This window comes from Hetaerina americana, unplaced genomic scaffold (genome assembly GCF_022747635.1).
Source record: "Hetaerina americana unplaced genomic scaffold, ioHetAmer1.1.p SCAF_1, whole genome shotgun sequence".
Lineage (NCBI taxonomy): Eukaryota > Metazoa > Arthropoda > Insecta > Odonata > Calopterygidae > Hetaerina > Hetaerina americana.
In genome coordinates, this window is record NW_027286069.1 from 32,445,858 (window position 1) to 32,461,712 (window position 15,855).

A 15,855-nucleotide genomic window follows, 5' to 3' on the forward strand; every position below is an offset into this window, starting at 1 on the left:
ATTCCAGATGTCCTTCACATTGATCATCATGGGAGGTTCTCCCAACCACCCATTTCTTCACCATGGAAATTGAAGGAGAAGAGTTCCTGTACACATTTACAATCCTTGAATGAAAATCAGCTAAAATTTAACCTTTTTTCATGAAGAATTTTATCACAGCATGATACTCCAATTCGAACAACACACACCCCAACTGATTCAAATCATTGCCTGAAGGGAACAACTTGTAATTTCACACGGTATCTACTCACATATGCCAACATGAAGAAAATAATCATGTGAATATTGATGCCATCTAAGGGCGAGGCTGAGAACCTTTTCTTTCCGACCACCCTCATATTTAACAATGTTTTGACTTCACCTAGTATTGCGTTAACACATCTTTGTTATATTTGATGATTCCAAAGTGAAGCTGTAATGCATTTTTAGATACATTCATCATGAAATGGAAAATTGCTAAGATACTTACCCTTACCAACTCCAAAATGGATACTTTCTACAAACCCCCGTGTACCACCAAAGAGAACACTATGAATATGAGACAAAAGTATTCAAGAACAGGAATTAGTAAAGAGAAAATCAGGCTTTTCTGAATTTAACTACTCTGGGATCAAGCAGCACTAATGGTGCGTATGGTTATTAAAACAATCTGTGCAATTATTCCTCCTCAAGGACAGAAATTATGAATTCACAGGTAACTTGTTTTTTTATCTCATCCGAAAATTGTCACAGCAAAATTATAACATTTTCATGGTTAAAAAGTTGAGAAAATTCAATACATTATCTTAAGGGATTTTTACTATTGTGACTGTTAAATACTGGAAAAACTAAACAGCAATAGGCATACTTCAAATGATCACATAACTTTGAGGTTTTCATCAAGATCCTGACATCTTATAGTAAACAATAGTGGAATTTCCATTTTATCATAGATTAAAAAGGTATGAGTAAATATTTTGAACGAGAATTCTTTACTAACTTCCATGACAGAACATCATTTGGCAATCAGAAATTTTTCTCACACACAGCACCAGTTACTGGCTTACACTAAAAAACCAAATCATGGTCAAAACCAATGAAGAGAAAGAAAGTATCACATGTAATTGTACAAAATTGTTTTATTTTCTGATATACGTTTTGTTAATTAACAGACAACTTTTTAAAAGCAAATAAGTTTAAAGCATTTCAGTATTAAATAGTCTGCACCTTAACTTAAATGGTGAACTCATCATTTTAGTGCGGTCAAGCCATGGTTTAAATGGAATTGAAGTTAAAAATGCAGAAGAGGTTGAGAAATACAATGATATCAAAATTTGGTCTAAGCATCATCATCACTGTTATGTCCACCACCAGCTGGCGGCTTTGGACCACCAGCACGCTTAGCCATAATAATCTGATCCACTTTGAGGATAGTACATGCAGCTGCTGTGGCATATTTAAGACCCCACATCTTTGTTAAGTAGAGGTCCAGAACTCCATCTTTAACCACATCCTTGACTGGATTTTTACCGTTGCTCTGAAATATATAATAGTTAAGTTTCAACATTAATGCAATCAGTTATCATTGTAGCTTTGCTAAATATTAAGAACAAGATGGTAAAATTCAACCATATCCAATGCAATGATTCCAGAGTGTAAAAATTGTTCGCTTTGACCTTGATAATGCGGAATGATTTTTACTCTGAAATTGTAGCATTGTAATGCACACTTATCAGATAACTCCATTCAAAGTTACTGTCCAGACATCACTTGCTGTATATTGAAACCATATTCAGTTTTGGCACTCAATTTTAGATATTCACAAGATAAAACTGAAATATGCTTATAACAGGGCAGATTATTTAAAAAAAACATGAATTTGCTAAGTATTTATGAACAATCGATTTAAAATTTATAACATCTGGATATATTCATAAACAACACCCCTAAATCTGTGTTTACAGCAAACTAAGGATAAAATCCCTCTTTCCAGTCCAACATGAGACATTTCTATAAGACTTTCTCTGATGACATCAGGTTGATCATTATAATTTTCAGTTCACCTTAAATATTTAGGTTTCAAAAATTTATTATCTTTATTTCTTATTTTACCTTATTTATAGACAATTTATACTAATATTTTGGACAAGCTACTGGAAAGTATGCTAAATGTTCAAGTGGCTTTTCTATACAAATGTTTCGGGATTTCATACTGCATATTGAGGTATGGAGCATTTACAATGAAACACTTCATTCTTTCTACTAAAAAAGTCACCTGGAGCTAACTGAAAAGATCATTTGTTTGTTGCCCTTAAGTTGGCTTAATTAAAGTCTATTCTTTCTAAGCAGTTCTAGTCTTTCTATTCAGTTTTTCTAATATTCATTTTCACCGCAAATAGGTGTCTTCTTGTTGCCACTGAGGTAGGGTAAGGCTTAGTAACTGATTTAGGTAACTCAAGACTCAAAGCAGGCATGCATACGGACAACCCATCTAAATCCTAAATGAGCAATTCACTAGGAATCCAACTGCAGCCAAGGGAATTTAACTGGTCTTTACCGGAAATTAATGTATTTCCCTTGCAGCAGGGTTTAGCACCAAGTAAGCTCAAGTCTAAACTGTGGTTTAGAAACAATGACACCATGCACTAATACCTTAATTAAATGAAGTTCATATTTTTCTATTTCTAACCAGCTATTTTTCATTAATAACAAAAGCAAACAGTATTACGGTGTATCATATTTGTTAAACATAGTCTCACTTTTGAAGAAATGAGCAGAGAATGGTGTTTGGGACTACACCATACAGTGCTTATAGAAAATTCAGCTTCAGACATGGGGAAATTTACACAGGAAAGACATGTTTATCCATAATTCTATTTATGAACTACTTTAACTACTGAACTACATGACAGAGTCCTTAATTAGAATCCTTAAAGAATCGGGGTATATAAAAACATATTACACCACTTACCTCAATATCAAATCCAAACTCTTTTTTGCCCTCCTCATGAGCAGCATATAATTTGGAGAGTACTTCATTGGCTTTGATTCCAGTGTTCTCAGCCAGAGCTTTTGGAAACACCTCAAGGGCAGTGGCAAACCTCTTCACGGCATACTGGTCCATGCCTGGCAGGGTTTCTCCATAAGAGGCAATCTGGCGAGCAAGTTCAACTTCACAGGCTCCACCCCCAGCCACAAATCTCCCATCCTTTATGTTAAACAAACGAACATTTATCACAGCAGAGCCAATAAGCAGGGCCAATTTATGTGTAACCACATTTGCACAGATTTTCTTCCATTGTTTCCCCATCATCAGTTCAACCCACAGAACACAACATGTTGAATTTCCATGACCATGTCCCCCAACAACCAATCAAATAAGAAATGGAACAGGTCCATGTTAAATTCTTTTAAAATATTTTTCTTGCAGAAAAAGGTGAGTCAACAAATTTTTTAATTGGGTAAGGGGTAGCAAACATGCATTTTAAACTTAAGTGATTTTCCATAGTAATTTTTTGACCTTTCACATCTACTGACTGATTACTTGATAAATCAAACTGTCAATGTTCGCATTCTGGGTGGCTAGAAACTAAAAAAGTGATTTATCCTTCAAAGTAATCAGGACCTCATGGATGTTTACACAGACTATAACATGAATTAGAACATTCATAAAATACAATTTGGATAGTCACTGAACATCTCTTATCAACTAATTTGTAAGCATAAGAATACATATAAACATAAATTTCTAGGGAACTCAGCGAAGGTAAAATTTATACGTGCTATTTCTAAACACAACTTTTAGAAGATAGGAGATGCTTCCAGCAACCTTAAAATAGTCAGCACACTACACTTGTCCACTAACCTTTGTTATGCCCTTGAATGTGTTCACACCATCATCAATAGCTCTCTCAATGTCATCCATGTAATTATCAGTTGACCCTCTAACAACAATGGTCGCAATCCGAGATTCACACGCCTCATTCTTGAACACCACAACTGATGTTTCCCCAACTTCATCAACAGCAACTGAATCAGCATATCCCAGCTCTTCCTTGGTTGGTGGAGTCTACATAAAGTTATAAATGTAAATTAGTAATAGTAAAATTAGAAACAAAAAAAGGAAAAACGATATTGCGCAACACCCTCAAGTATTAGGTTGCGAAACTACTTTTAGATCAAAGAATTCTCAGATTTTTGTTTCTAAAATATACCTGTGATTGATTACCTTACCATTTACAATGTCTGTTAAAAATGTGTTTCAGATGTATGTCTGTGCTAATGCGCTTAATCATGGCAATGCTGATAGACCCTTAACAGTATCATAATATATAACGTAATTATATATAACAATGATTAAACATATTTATCAATAAATCTTAAGACAAATTAAAGATAGACTTTAATCTCATCACCAAAGGTGAGGAGATGAATACGTGCAATGGACCTTTATAAAACAAGCATGATCTGTTCTGCAATTTTTCTCTCAAAGCAAAAAATTCTCTAACTTTCCTCAGAGGACTAGGATCACCAGTAATTTTAGCCTGCACCTATTATGCATTGAGTGCCTGAAACTGAACAAACAAGTTTGCAAAACATAACATCAAAAGAGGTTAATTCTAAAATAATCCATTTCCGAAAAGTCTGAAAATGTAACAAAATAATCACCAGATAATACTTAATAATGTGTACCCGAGTAAAATCAGAAACTGGATTTTTGCCTGACATCATCTCTACAAATCTTCAAAAAATTCTATATTTTAAGGGGATCGGGATGGTGTGGTGGCTAACACACTGGCTTCCCATGCAGAAGGTCCAGGTTCAAATACTGGAGATGGCAAATCTTTTTCAGTGGCATCCCCTATCCCTACTTGTGCTTTGTGGAGAGGAATTTAAGTATGCCATGTGTCGAATGAGACATTACGCCGCAGATCCTTTAGTCCCTTTCGTTAAGAGGTCAATTCCAATGCCAGGTTTCTCTTGCTTTTGCCTTTCCCATTCATCCATAATGACACAAATGACCACAACTTACAGCCTCCCTAAATCTACTATGATGATCCCAATATTTTAAGTTTTTGCTGATCCAAGCATACTACATTTCATATGCACTGATTGGTAAAAGCTTGAAATCATAGATGCCTGCAGAAATTATTGCCAACAAAAGTTGTTCTCATTAAAAAGGAATGAAGTATGAATCTATATTCAGCTATATGATTTTGAAAATAAACATTTTCAAAAAGCTTGGAAGTTAATTAATTCATCCACCTCAATTTGAATTTATGATATGCATGAGTATCCAATACCACATGAACACCATTTACATAAAATACCAGGTGTACAAGTATGAAATGCAGATTGCAGCATTTCAAAATGGTGACTTTGATGTTGCAGACAAGGAACTTGGAAAACCGCCAAAAAGGTACAAAGATTTGGAATTGCAAGCATTGTTGGACAAAGATGATTCACAAACACAAAAACAACTCTGAGAGCAATTGTGCATTAGTCAACAAGCTGTTTCCAATCTCTTATTAGAGATGGGAAAGATTCTGAAGAGAGGCAGATGGGTACCACATGAGTGGAACAACAAGCAAAAGGAGAGCTGCAAAAATATGTGAAATTTTGCTGGCACAACACTAAAGGAAGTAGCTTTTGCATCATAACGTTACTGGAGATGAAAATGGATTTTGTGAATTCCAAGCGCAAAAAAAAAGGGTGGGCCCAGGCTCACCATCCACATTGATCACAAGACTGAATTGCTTCGGCAGAAACACGATGATCCGTGTTTGGTAAAAAAGGGTGTGGTGGTCTATTATGAGCAGTTAAAACCTGGGGTAACAGTTAATACTGAACACTAGCAACAACAATTACTCGATTTGAACTGTCTGCTACTAGAAAAAAAGACCAGAATACCAAAAGAGGCAACACATGGTCATTTTTCTAAATGTTAATGCACCATCACATACAGGAAAACTGGCCCCCGACACATTGGATGCACTCAGCCAGGAAGTTCTACCCAATGCAGCTTACTCACTATACTTGGCTCCTTCCGATTACCACTTGTTTGTATCGATGGGCTATGAGCAGTGCTTAGGTTCACACTAAGATGTGAAAAAATAGCTTGATAAATGGTATGCGGCAAAAGGGAAAGATTTTTACTGGAGTGATACCTGCAAATTACCCGAAAGATGGGAAAAATGTCCAACTAGCAACGGGCAATACTTTGAATAAACTTCTTTTTATTATTCTTCTGATTTTTTTCATTTTAAAATAAAAAATCCTCATTACATACTTGTACACCTGGTATTTTGGCCAATGCATAAGAGGCTTATGAATCTTTCTGTTCCCACTTTTTTCTTTCAGCATATCTAAGGCTATCTGATCACATCAATATCTACGGAAGTTCATTCTCACTCAAAATACAAACATTAAAGGAATGGTCACACATTTCACTTTCCTCAAGGTCTTTAGAGCTGTAATGTATTTCTCAGTATTGTATACACTAAATTTTTAACTATGACCATGACAAAATTGTCATTCTCACACACACGAAATATATTTTTAAGCTCAAAATTTTGCAATAAGGATAGCAAGTGTATTAATTTATGAACTTTTAAAACATTTGTCTTTAAATTCATCCATAGCATCATTATCTTCCATTATAAATATATGTATGCATTTGCTGCAGAAAACTACACTTCACTTACTTACTTCACGTGCTTACTAATGTTTTCATTTTTTTAGAGTTATTCGATGAAAATATTGTCACCATAATCATACAAAGACTATAGAATATTCCAAGGCTTCCAAAGCACATGACCTGCCTGGTAGGCTATGTGAATTTTCACACATGCGTAAACAAGTTCATGACTATTTGGAGTTTAAATTGGAAAGTTCAACATGTCAGTTACCAACAATTCTTGCTCAATAAGAAAACAATACCCACTGCAGTTTAGTCACTGAATTTCCATACCCCTGCTGTTTCTCCCTGGAAATATTTAATTTTTTACACTGGAAGCCCATATATTTTAATCGGTGATGCTTTCCCCAGCAAGATCAGCAACCTCAATGTCTACTCCCCAATGTTACTATCGAACTTTAAAATAAACAATTTTGCCAGGGTGTCTCTTGTCATTGTCTTGCCCATCAACTGTTCAGATTCATTTTACAGTCTTATTTTGACCCGCCCACCAAGGCTGAAAAATTGCATCATATATACTCGCTGCGTAGATGAAAACCAAATCCAATACATTTCATTTCATTAATCACTTTTCTATTGGTGCCATCAGGAATGCAATTCCTGGAAAAGAAGAGGACTACCTATTGTGCAACATACAGGTATGTATTAATATATCAAAGCCAGCCATTCTGACTAAAAATAATTCACGGTACACATTCAGAAACAAGAATTTTAACAGAATCATGAAAAAATTATGTACATTATGTGTTTACAAAAGTATCTACACTTACCAGCCGAGGAAGGGCAGTGGCACCAACAGTTTTGCAAAGGCGCCTCAAGTCAAATTTGCTGTTTAACCTCACAGCCATCACACCATATTTATTTAAGTAGTGCAAAGCCATATCTCCAAACTTGCCCCCGGCAACTACCACATCAGCACCCGCATCAGCAATGGCCTTAACCTGGTTTTCTAGCCCTGACTCCTCACCTCTGCTGAAGTCTAGAAGTTCAGCCGCACTTTTGATCAAAACAGTGCCCTGTTGAAAACAGACAAGTCTTATGATCTTTCAATTCAGCTATATGATTAAGAGAAACTGGAATCCAAATAGAAAATTCCTGGATAGTTCCATGATTTCAGAGGGATATCAAAACACATTGTTTTGATAACCTCAGTGCCTATATATTCAATAGCTAGGATAATTATTATTACAGAATGAACAAGACTACTGCTCAGATATTAATATTAATAGTAAGAGTGCAAATGTCCCAGCAGCTCTTAGAATTTACGAGCAATTAAGTCTCAGATGATCAATTAAAAACAATGAAATGTGATACCTGAATGAAATCAATTTCCCCTAAACACCCAGATCCTTAACACTTGACTGAATTGCAAATCGATTGCCTTTATTTCAAGATATTTGAAGTCCAATAACACTATGATTTTCAAACTGAACATATCCCCCATTAACACTCTACACACCACTCATTCTACTTACCTTTGTTTCAGTTTGCATAATGTCTACTGCGCATGTGTACACAGCAATTTTGGCCTTCATTTTCTTCGAAACATCTCCTTCCACACCCCTTTTGAATACCATTCCTTGGGTCACTTTAGAACTGTTTATGCCACATCCCAAAATTTTGGTGACACGGATATTGTCAACATTAAAAGTAGTGGCTTTCTCAGGAATAATTGAGACACAAGCACCAGATATTAGTCCAGTGAGAAAATCTTCATTCCCATATTGTTTGCTGGCAATTGCTGTGTGTATACCCTTTGACACTTCTTTCACGTCAGTTATATCTTTTACCTCATAACATGTCAAACTGGGTAGGATTTCTATAGCCTTTGCAAGTGCCTGTTCATATCCATCAACAATTTCTGATGGCGTCAGTCCCTGTAAAACAACAAAAGAGGAAATGTATGTACATTCAATTGCCAAACTTTACCCTAAAAATAATCACATAAAGGAAAGTCTCTCTCCAATAAAATCGAACCAAACATAAGGGACATTCCAGTCTTGATCATTCTGCATCTCGAGATACTTGGAAAACATGCATATCAAAAAGGGGAAGTACATTATCTTACTTCATTAAATCATGAGTACACCAACAAGGCAATCAGTCCATTCAGAAAACCTAAATCCCATCCTGTCAAACTACATAAGATACCAGGCTGCCAAACAGTGAGGCAGGCAGCTCTGTGTGCCATTGAATCACACAGTTGATATTGGCCAGGTTTAATAGATTGATCAATCTAGTACAAGTCGAGTTCAATGCTTTCACAAAATTGTTTTATCCAAAGTTATTCAGCTGTTATAGTATTACGCACAGAGAGTTGGCTGTATAATGATATAAACAACCAAGAAATGTTCCCAATAGATTTCACAGTTTACCAACACGATAGACAAGACATGAAAGAAGAGTTTTCGTGGCAGTGAAGAGTATTTTTGAAAGCAGATAATGTGTATTTGAAAATAATAACATAGGAAGTGTTTGGTGCACCTTACTGCGATAGGGTCAACCCAGCATTAACTTATGCTCTTTCTATAGACCTCCAGACTCAAATGTTAAAACGCTTCATGTCCTCAATGAACAAATATACAAATTTGCACATAAAAATAATAACAGCATCAACATAATTGGTGGTGGCTTTAACGTCCCTGGTATCGATTGGGACAGCAATAACATTTAACGTTGGACCCGCGATCGCAAATCTTTTAATTCCTAAATAAAATTGGAGCAAAGTAACCTCAATCAAGTAGTACGCAAGCCCACCCGCGGAAAGACCATATTGAACCTATTTCTTATGAACACACCGGAACGTATGAGTGTATCAAATGATGAGGGCTTGAGTGACCATAAATCTGTTAATGTCAACTTTGGCGTTGAAATAAAAGATTGTTAAACCAAAAAAAATTTATTTTTACAATAAAGCAGACTTTAAAACTTTTTCCAGTCAAACTCTTCATTACCCGAATTCAAAACGCGCCTAAGTCATGCCAACGTGGAAGATACTTGGATACAATTGGTCAATATTCTGCAAAAAGGCATCACATATTTCATCCATATAAAGTATGTTAAAGCCAACCCCGACCCTAGGTGGTACAATAAAGGCATAGAAAAGCCCTTCGAAAGCAGAGAATGTTACACTACAGGGTAAAGAAAGCAGGTGCAAACACATCATCCTTGGATAATAAACAGTTATTGGACAAGTTGAGATCCTTTAAAATTGAAACCAAAACACAATTACGTAGCGCCTTACAAGACTTTAAAATGTTAAGCACTATGTGAGTATTTGGACACTGACCCGAAAGCTTTCTGGTTATGCGTAAGGGAAGTAAAAGGGGGTAAACAAACAGTGACTTGCTTGAAAGATTGTAACAAAATCATCTCAGTGAGGGAAAAACTAATATTCTAAAGGAAGTGTAAAGTTTCTTTTTTACCCTCATCATTCTAAATACAATCTTCCAAAGTATTTTCACAAAAGACATTGCCACTGCTCATCTCTAAGAAACAATACAAACGAACCCATGGCAAATATAACAGCAGACAAACAAGGAATTATCAAATTGCTCAATGCGATTAAAGACCCGGGTCCCAAAATTTATACCAGCTAGGGTGATAAAACATTTGGCCCGTAATGTCGCCCCATATCTCGAAGTTATATTAAACAAATCCCTCACAGAGTGCTAAGTCCCTAAGAATTGGAAAACCCTGCAAATAATGCCTCTTTTTTTAAAAAAAGTGGTGACAGGGAGGACCCCAGTAGTTACAGACCCATTTCTCTCACTTGTAAAAAAATTTTGTTTCTCACTTTTATTCATCGCTAAGTTTTGGAGCACATAATTGTCAGTTCCATCACAAGATACCTTGATAACATTAACTTTTTAATTCACAATCAACATGGATTCAGGAAAACCCACTCATGCAAGACCCACTTAGAATTATTCATACATGACCTACTTTTATCGATGAAAGTGGTAGGCAAGAGAATGAAATCTTTTTAGATTTTCAAAAGGCATTGACCTTCGCAAGTACAAACAAGGTTGCAAAAAATTGGGATGAACACTCCTTCAGAGCACGAACAGAGGATAGTCTCCTTGACGGTGCTAGTTCCAACAGCATACGAATGACCTCAGGGGTACCCCAGGGAAGTGTAATCAGGTTGTCGCTTTTCTAGATTTATGTTAACAATTTGAACTGCGAAGTGAATAGTACGAATAGGATGTTCGCAGATGACAGTCATTTATCAGAAGATATCTAGGAATGACGATAGTTTAATTCTAGCACAGGATCTTGTTGTAATACTATATGGTGTTCAAAATGGGGATTATCATTAAACCTTAATTAATGTTTGGTGGTAAATTTCTTTTTAAAATCAATGGGATTTGTTTACAAACTGTCTGGAGTTGACCTAGGAGTAGCTGATATGGTAAAATACCTAGGAGTTAAAATCACTAAAGACTTGGGGGACCAACATGCATGAAATCTGCAGTCAAGCATATAAAAATTGGCATTTATCAGATGCATTGTTGGCAAAGTGACTCCATTGTCAAGGAATGCTGTTACCACACTCTCGTAAGGCCTCTTTTAGAATATGCATCTCGTGCATGGTTGAGAAGGTTAAATGCCGGCCAGCCCGTTTCGTTAAAAATTCTTGTGATATAACGAAAAGCGTCACTGAAATACTTCTAGCGTTGGGGTGGGAATTATTAGAAGAAAGACAATTCAAAATTTGGTTGAACTGACTAAATACATTCAGATTAGTATGTTTCAGCACCAAGGTCTTGCAAATTATCGCACTCGTACATACAGTGCTTGCTTGGATCACATATTAAATTCAGGAAATAGAGGCCAGAACCAGCAGACTCAAGGACTCTTTCCCACAGACAAAACGGAATATCAACTGCAGGGTTACAGATATCAAAAATTCCACTTGCCACCCTCAGTGTCTAAGGAATAATTAGTTCTACTCAATTGTATGAACTTTTGGTATCCTTGGGTGTTTTGTTGTCAAAACCCAAACAATGTACTGCTATTTACAGTATTGCTTGCTTTGCTTAGTCAGTTTTTAAGTGTCCCCTTTCATCTCTCGTCTCTCTCTGTGGAGACTCTCTCCCTAGGATATAGGTAGGGTCACATTCCCTACCTGTATCCTAGAGGGAGGAGAATGTTGTATTTTGCATGTCCATGTGGTAGTGGAATTCACACCAACTTACTTTTCAAATTCTAGCTTACACGGGAGAAAGTTTCCCCACAGACTTGACATGGGTGCAACAACTTTTACAGTTGTGATTTCCAAAGTGGTCTCAAATAAAATAGAGACAAACTTTTTATTTTCCAATGTAACACATTCACTATGGATCAATACCTTATAAGTATTGCCGATACACGAATTGGTGTTAAGTAGAATTAACAACTTGCCAGCCCCGTTGGAGGCGGGGTAACGTCCTCGTCTGCCAACCCACAGGTGCAAAACCACCTAGACCACTTTTCCTTCATCTCGAGCTTGGATGTATGTAATTGTCAAATGGCTATATCAATGTTCTAAGTCCGACATCAAGGTTGAAGTGCTGTTTTTGGACTAATACTAAATAAATAGATTAACTGGATTAATTTAATGGCACCAAAAGAAGAATGCCATATTTTATCAACACACAACCCTACCCAAGGACTCCCTATTTAGTATTGAATTTAGACTCCCTTAGTATTGAATTCTGCCTCCACTTAATTCTTGACCTTAGCTGTTAAACAACACCTTCAATTAATACAGATGATAATTATTTTTGAAGCAAGATGTTGTTCACATCCGTTCAAATTACCTCGTATTCATCTAAAATAAATTGAATAAGCCAGGATTGCTAAAGGGAAAAAATAAATTTACAAGGAATAATCTGCATATTCTAGGAGAATATGCAGATTATTCCCGCAGATTCTCGCCCATGAATAAACTGAGAACCTACATAAGGACTACATTTTCCTTTAAATGTAGATCTCACCCTACATTTTGTTTGAAGTTGTTAGCACAAATCGACGATATTACTTGATTGCTCATCGATGATATTTCCTTGAAAACAAATTAATAAAACCTAACTTACCATCCTTAACAGATCTTCAGCCGCTTCAAGCAGGGCACCAGAAAATATTATGACAAAATTGGTACCGTCTCCAACTTCTTGCTCCTGAATTTGTGAAGCCTGGACCATTAGCCTAGCAGCGGGATGTTCCACCTTGAATTAAAGAGCAATACACCTGTGACAATATTTCGTGGAAAGCCGAAAAACAAAAAAATCCTGATTACAATATTCTCACCTCCAATTCCTTGATGATTGTAGCTGCATCGCTCGTGACGAATACTTTTTCTAAATGATTTATTACCATCTTGTTCATACCATTAGGGCCGTATGCAGTTCGTAGTGTGTGAGACAATTGTTTGCAGGCACTTATGTTTCTAAACACGGCTTCCTCCAACCCGGAAAAATACTGCAATGTAACAATAATAATATAGAACTCTTTCATTAATCGCAGTCAGCTTCTAGTAGAAACACTGACAAAAACATTAAATGAAAAATCTTAGAACATTTGATGCATTAATGAAAAATATAATTGGTTAAAACGTCTTATCCACATTCAACTGCAATGACGTTCTCGAAGCATAAGATGGGCTATAGAGTACAAATTTCAGCGAAGCCGTAAAAGAGGTTAACTATGCAATGAATGCACTACTACCCAAGTTTTTATGACAAACATCAACACTCATCCCGAAAATTTGGAAACAACATTTTCACATTGATGACTTTTTCGGGGACACCTTTTATGATTGTATATCATGCTCAATAGTTATGAAAGCAATTAAAAACGTTACGCTGCCTCCTGAATGACATACATGAGGCCGCCCACACTTATAGATTATGTTCGCAAAAAGTGATGCGCCAACGTTTCTTGATAATATTTTTAAAAATTTTTGTGTAATATGATCGAAATCAACTCTCTTACCCGGGCTCCGTCCTTCATCATTTGGGCAAAACCCGGAACTTTCGGCACGTGCATAGCCATTTTTGCGGTCTTTGATGGAAATTTCAAGATGTGCGTTCAGGAGTGAATGCGATATGTCTGTATCGATGGTAACCTAATGAAAAACGAAACACTTGGAAATGAAGAAATATCGATATCACCAAAACTATCGACTTGGATCGACGAATGAATAATTACGCGTTTCTCATCACTAATATTTATCTCAACCAAGTCGTTTGGTTTACTAAATGTGTCTGATGTGATATAAAGGTTTGCGCCAGATTTTTAGTATTTATGACATAAAAAACAAATCGGATACTTTTTATCCCAATCTATCGAACGTACAATCTGAACTTATCGATTACTTGAACCTTAGACCGAAGTCTTTTGAGTACTCCATGTTGTGGTAGAATTTTAGTAATTAGAATTTCGACAGTTTAACCCTGGTGGCTAAAGTTTACCTTTTGTGGAAATCTCCATTTGCTTAAGTGGTTAGCAGTGATCTGAGCTCGCGGCCAGCGGCTTAGATTGTGAGTGGAAGTTTTTCCTTGTGAAAGTGTAAACCACGCCCTAACAATAGGCCTGTCGGATACCGCTGTTATGGATATGATGATTTCCAACTTGCAACAACAAAGGCAAGTTACGGAGCAGCTCAGAAGGGAGGCTGCTATAAAACGTATAAGTGTGTCCCAAGCAGTGCAGGATATAATGAAGTTCATCACAGAGCATGAACATGAGGATTGTCTTCTTGTGGGCTTCAGCTCTCAAAAGGCCAATCCGTTTCGTGAAAAGAGTACCTGTACCTTACTATAAGAGGAGATGATGTATCACTGTAAGCAGTGTTGTTTGTGCTATTTCCTTCACGTGTTGATGTTTTCCATGTTTAGTACGTATGTGCCATTGTAATCATGGAGTAACTCATAACATCATGTATACCATAGTGTTGGTTCCTCTGGCCCAAGATACGCAGGGTATTTGGGCAGAAGTCTATTTTCGAATGTTGGAAAAGGTGTACTTTGCTTTCATTGTCATGTATCAAGAATTATTGTTACATAGGTAATCTTTCATGTATGATCGATGATGTGCTCCTAATTGTGTAATTCACAGCAATTATTTTTATGTGCTTTTAGACCAAATTATTCTTTCTGTCAACTCACGTTCAAATAATTTCCCTAGACGCAGTGTATTGGCAATGTCTTCAAAAATGCTATTTGATGTAATATGTATGTCACATTTTGGGTTGGCAAAAGGAGACAGTATCGTAGTGCTGACAATTTTTTTTCATTTACATCATTGTTACTCCTGTAACTCGTGTATTTTGTGAGTTAAAACAGTATATTCTTATTAAAATTCACGTTTTTTTTATTCTACCTTATCTCTAATTGAAATTCCACGCATTTACAAATTTCATGAAATGAAATTCTGTATGACATGCCGATGTAAATCGGCCTCTGTGGTGGAAAGTGTATTTTCTCAGCTTGCCCATCATTATATAAAGACAGTACCAGCATCAAAGTTTGGGTAAGGTATCTCTCCTGACGACTTATCATAACGACATTGGGAATCTTCCATGTTGTAATCCGTTCCGGATTTTGTTGAATATGCACGAAGCATATCAAACGTTACGTAAATGCATTTAAATTTACCCACCAGGTTTGCTCGAAACACTGGAATAAAAAGGCTAGTTCTTTCTGTCGTCATAACTGTAAACTTCTTTGTGAAGCGTTTCATCAAGCTAACCTGTTGATATCGATGTGTTTTACCTTTACAACGCCTGTAACCTTTTTGGTTGAATTATAGGTGAGTTATATTAAAAAAGAAGTCAACTGGGAGGTTTGTTCATTTACATCGGGAACGCGATGTATATATATCATAATGGAGGGTGAATAACTGATGGCGTTGTTGAGGGCCCATAGCAGTCTGTATCGACCGGAATCCCACCTTTAGAACTGTGAACATTGCCATGTTTTGGTGTAGCCTTATTCAATCTGTAATGTGCATGTTTCCAAAGGAATTTAAATCACAATAGCACACAAATCTTCCAGTGCCTACTTTTGCGTTGTGGATATTCCAACGATAGTCCAGGAAGAAATAATGGATAACTGAGAATCTAGTTAATACATGTTGTCAATAGGCCTGGTACTTCTTTAATGGAGTTTTGTGTTCCACTAAAATGTCTCAGA

General features: G+C 36.3%; 2 protein-coding genes across 2 annotated transcripts; one reads left to right on the plus strand and one right to left on the minus strand.

Annotated features, from left to right (window-relative positions):
* Window positions 1-1,106: 1,106 nt before the first annotated feature.
* On the minus strand, window positions 1,107-13,772 carry CCT8 (chaperonin containing TCP1 subunit 8). The gene is made up of 8 exons (XM_071587840.1): window positions 13,655-13,772; window positions 12,971-13,141; window positions 12,757-12,888; window positions 8,152-8,553; window positions 7,447-7,692; window positions 3,845-4,048; window positions 2,951-3,187; window positions 1,107-1,516 (listed from the first exon to the last, which is right to left on the minus strand). The coding sequence occupies exons 1-8, from the start codon at window positions 13,712-13,714 to the stop codon at window positions 1,319-1,321; spliced, it is 1,650 nt and encodes a 549-aa protein (XP_071443941.1). The 5' UTR covers window positions 13,715-13,772; the 3' UTR covers window positions 1,107-1,318.
* A 154-nt stretch (window positions 13,773-13,926) lies between these two features.
* On the plus strand, window positions 13,927-15,022 carry Ggamma1 (guanine nucleotide-binding protein subunit gamma-1). The gene has a single exon (XM_071599462.1). It carries the CDS (start codon window positions 14,273-14,275, stop codon window positions 14,483-14,485), a length of 213 nt encoding a protein of 70 aa, XP_071455563.1. The 5' UTR covers window positions 13,927-14,272; the 3' UTR covers window positions 14,486-15,022.
* The last annotated feature ends 833 nt before the right edge of the window (window positions 15,023-15,855 follow it).

Excerpts from the sequence above, each read along its gene's own strand:
- CCT8 (XM_071587840.1), bottom strand. The coding sequence starts at position 13,714 with ATGGCTATGCACGTGCCGAAAGTTCCGGGTTTTGCCCAAATGATGAAG. Across the intron at positions 13,142-13,654 it reads TGATGAAGGACGGAGCCCGG|TATTTTTCCGGGTTGGAGGA; the intron begins GTAAGAGAGTTG and ends GTTACATTGCAG. Across the intron at positions 7,693-8,151 it reads TTATGCAAACTGAAACAAAG|GGCACTGTTTTGATCAAAAG; the intron begins GTAAGTAGAATG and ends TGTTTTCAACAG.
- Ggamma1 (XM_071599462.1), top strand. The coding sequence starts at position 14,273 with ATGGATATGATGATTTCCAACTTGCAACAACAAAGGCAAGTTACGGAG.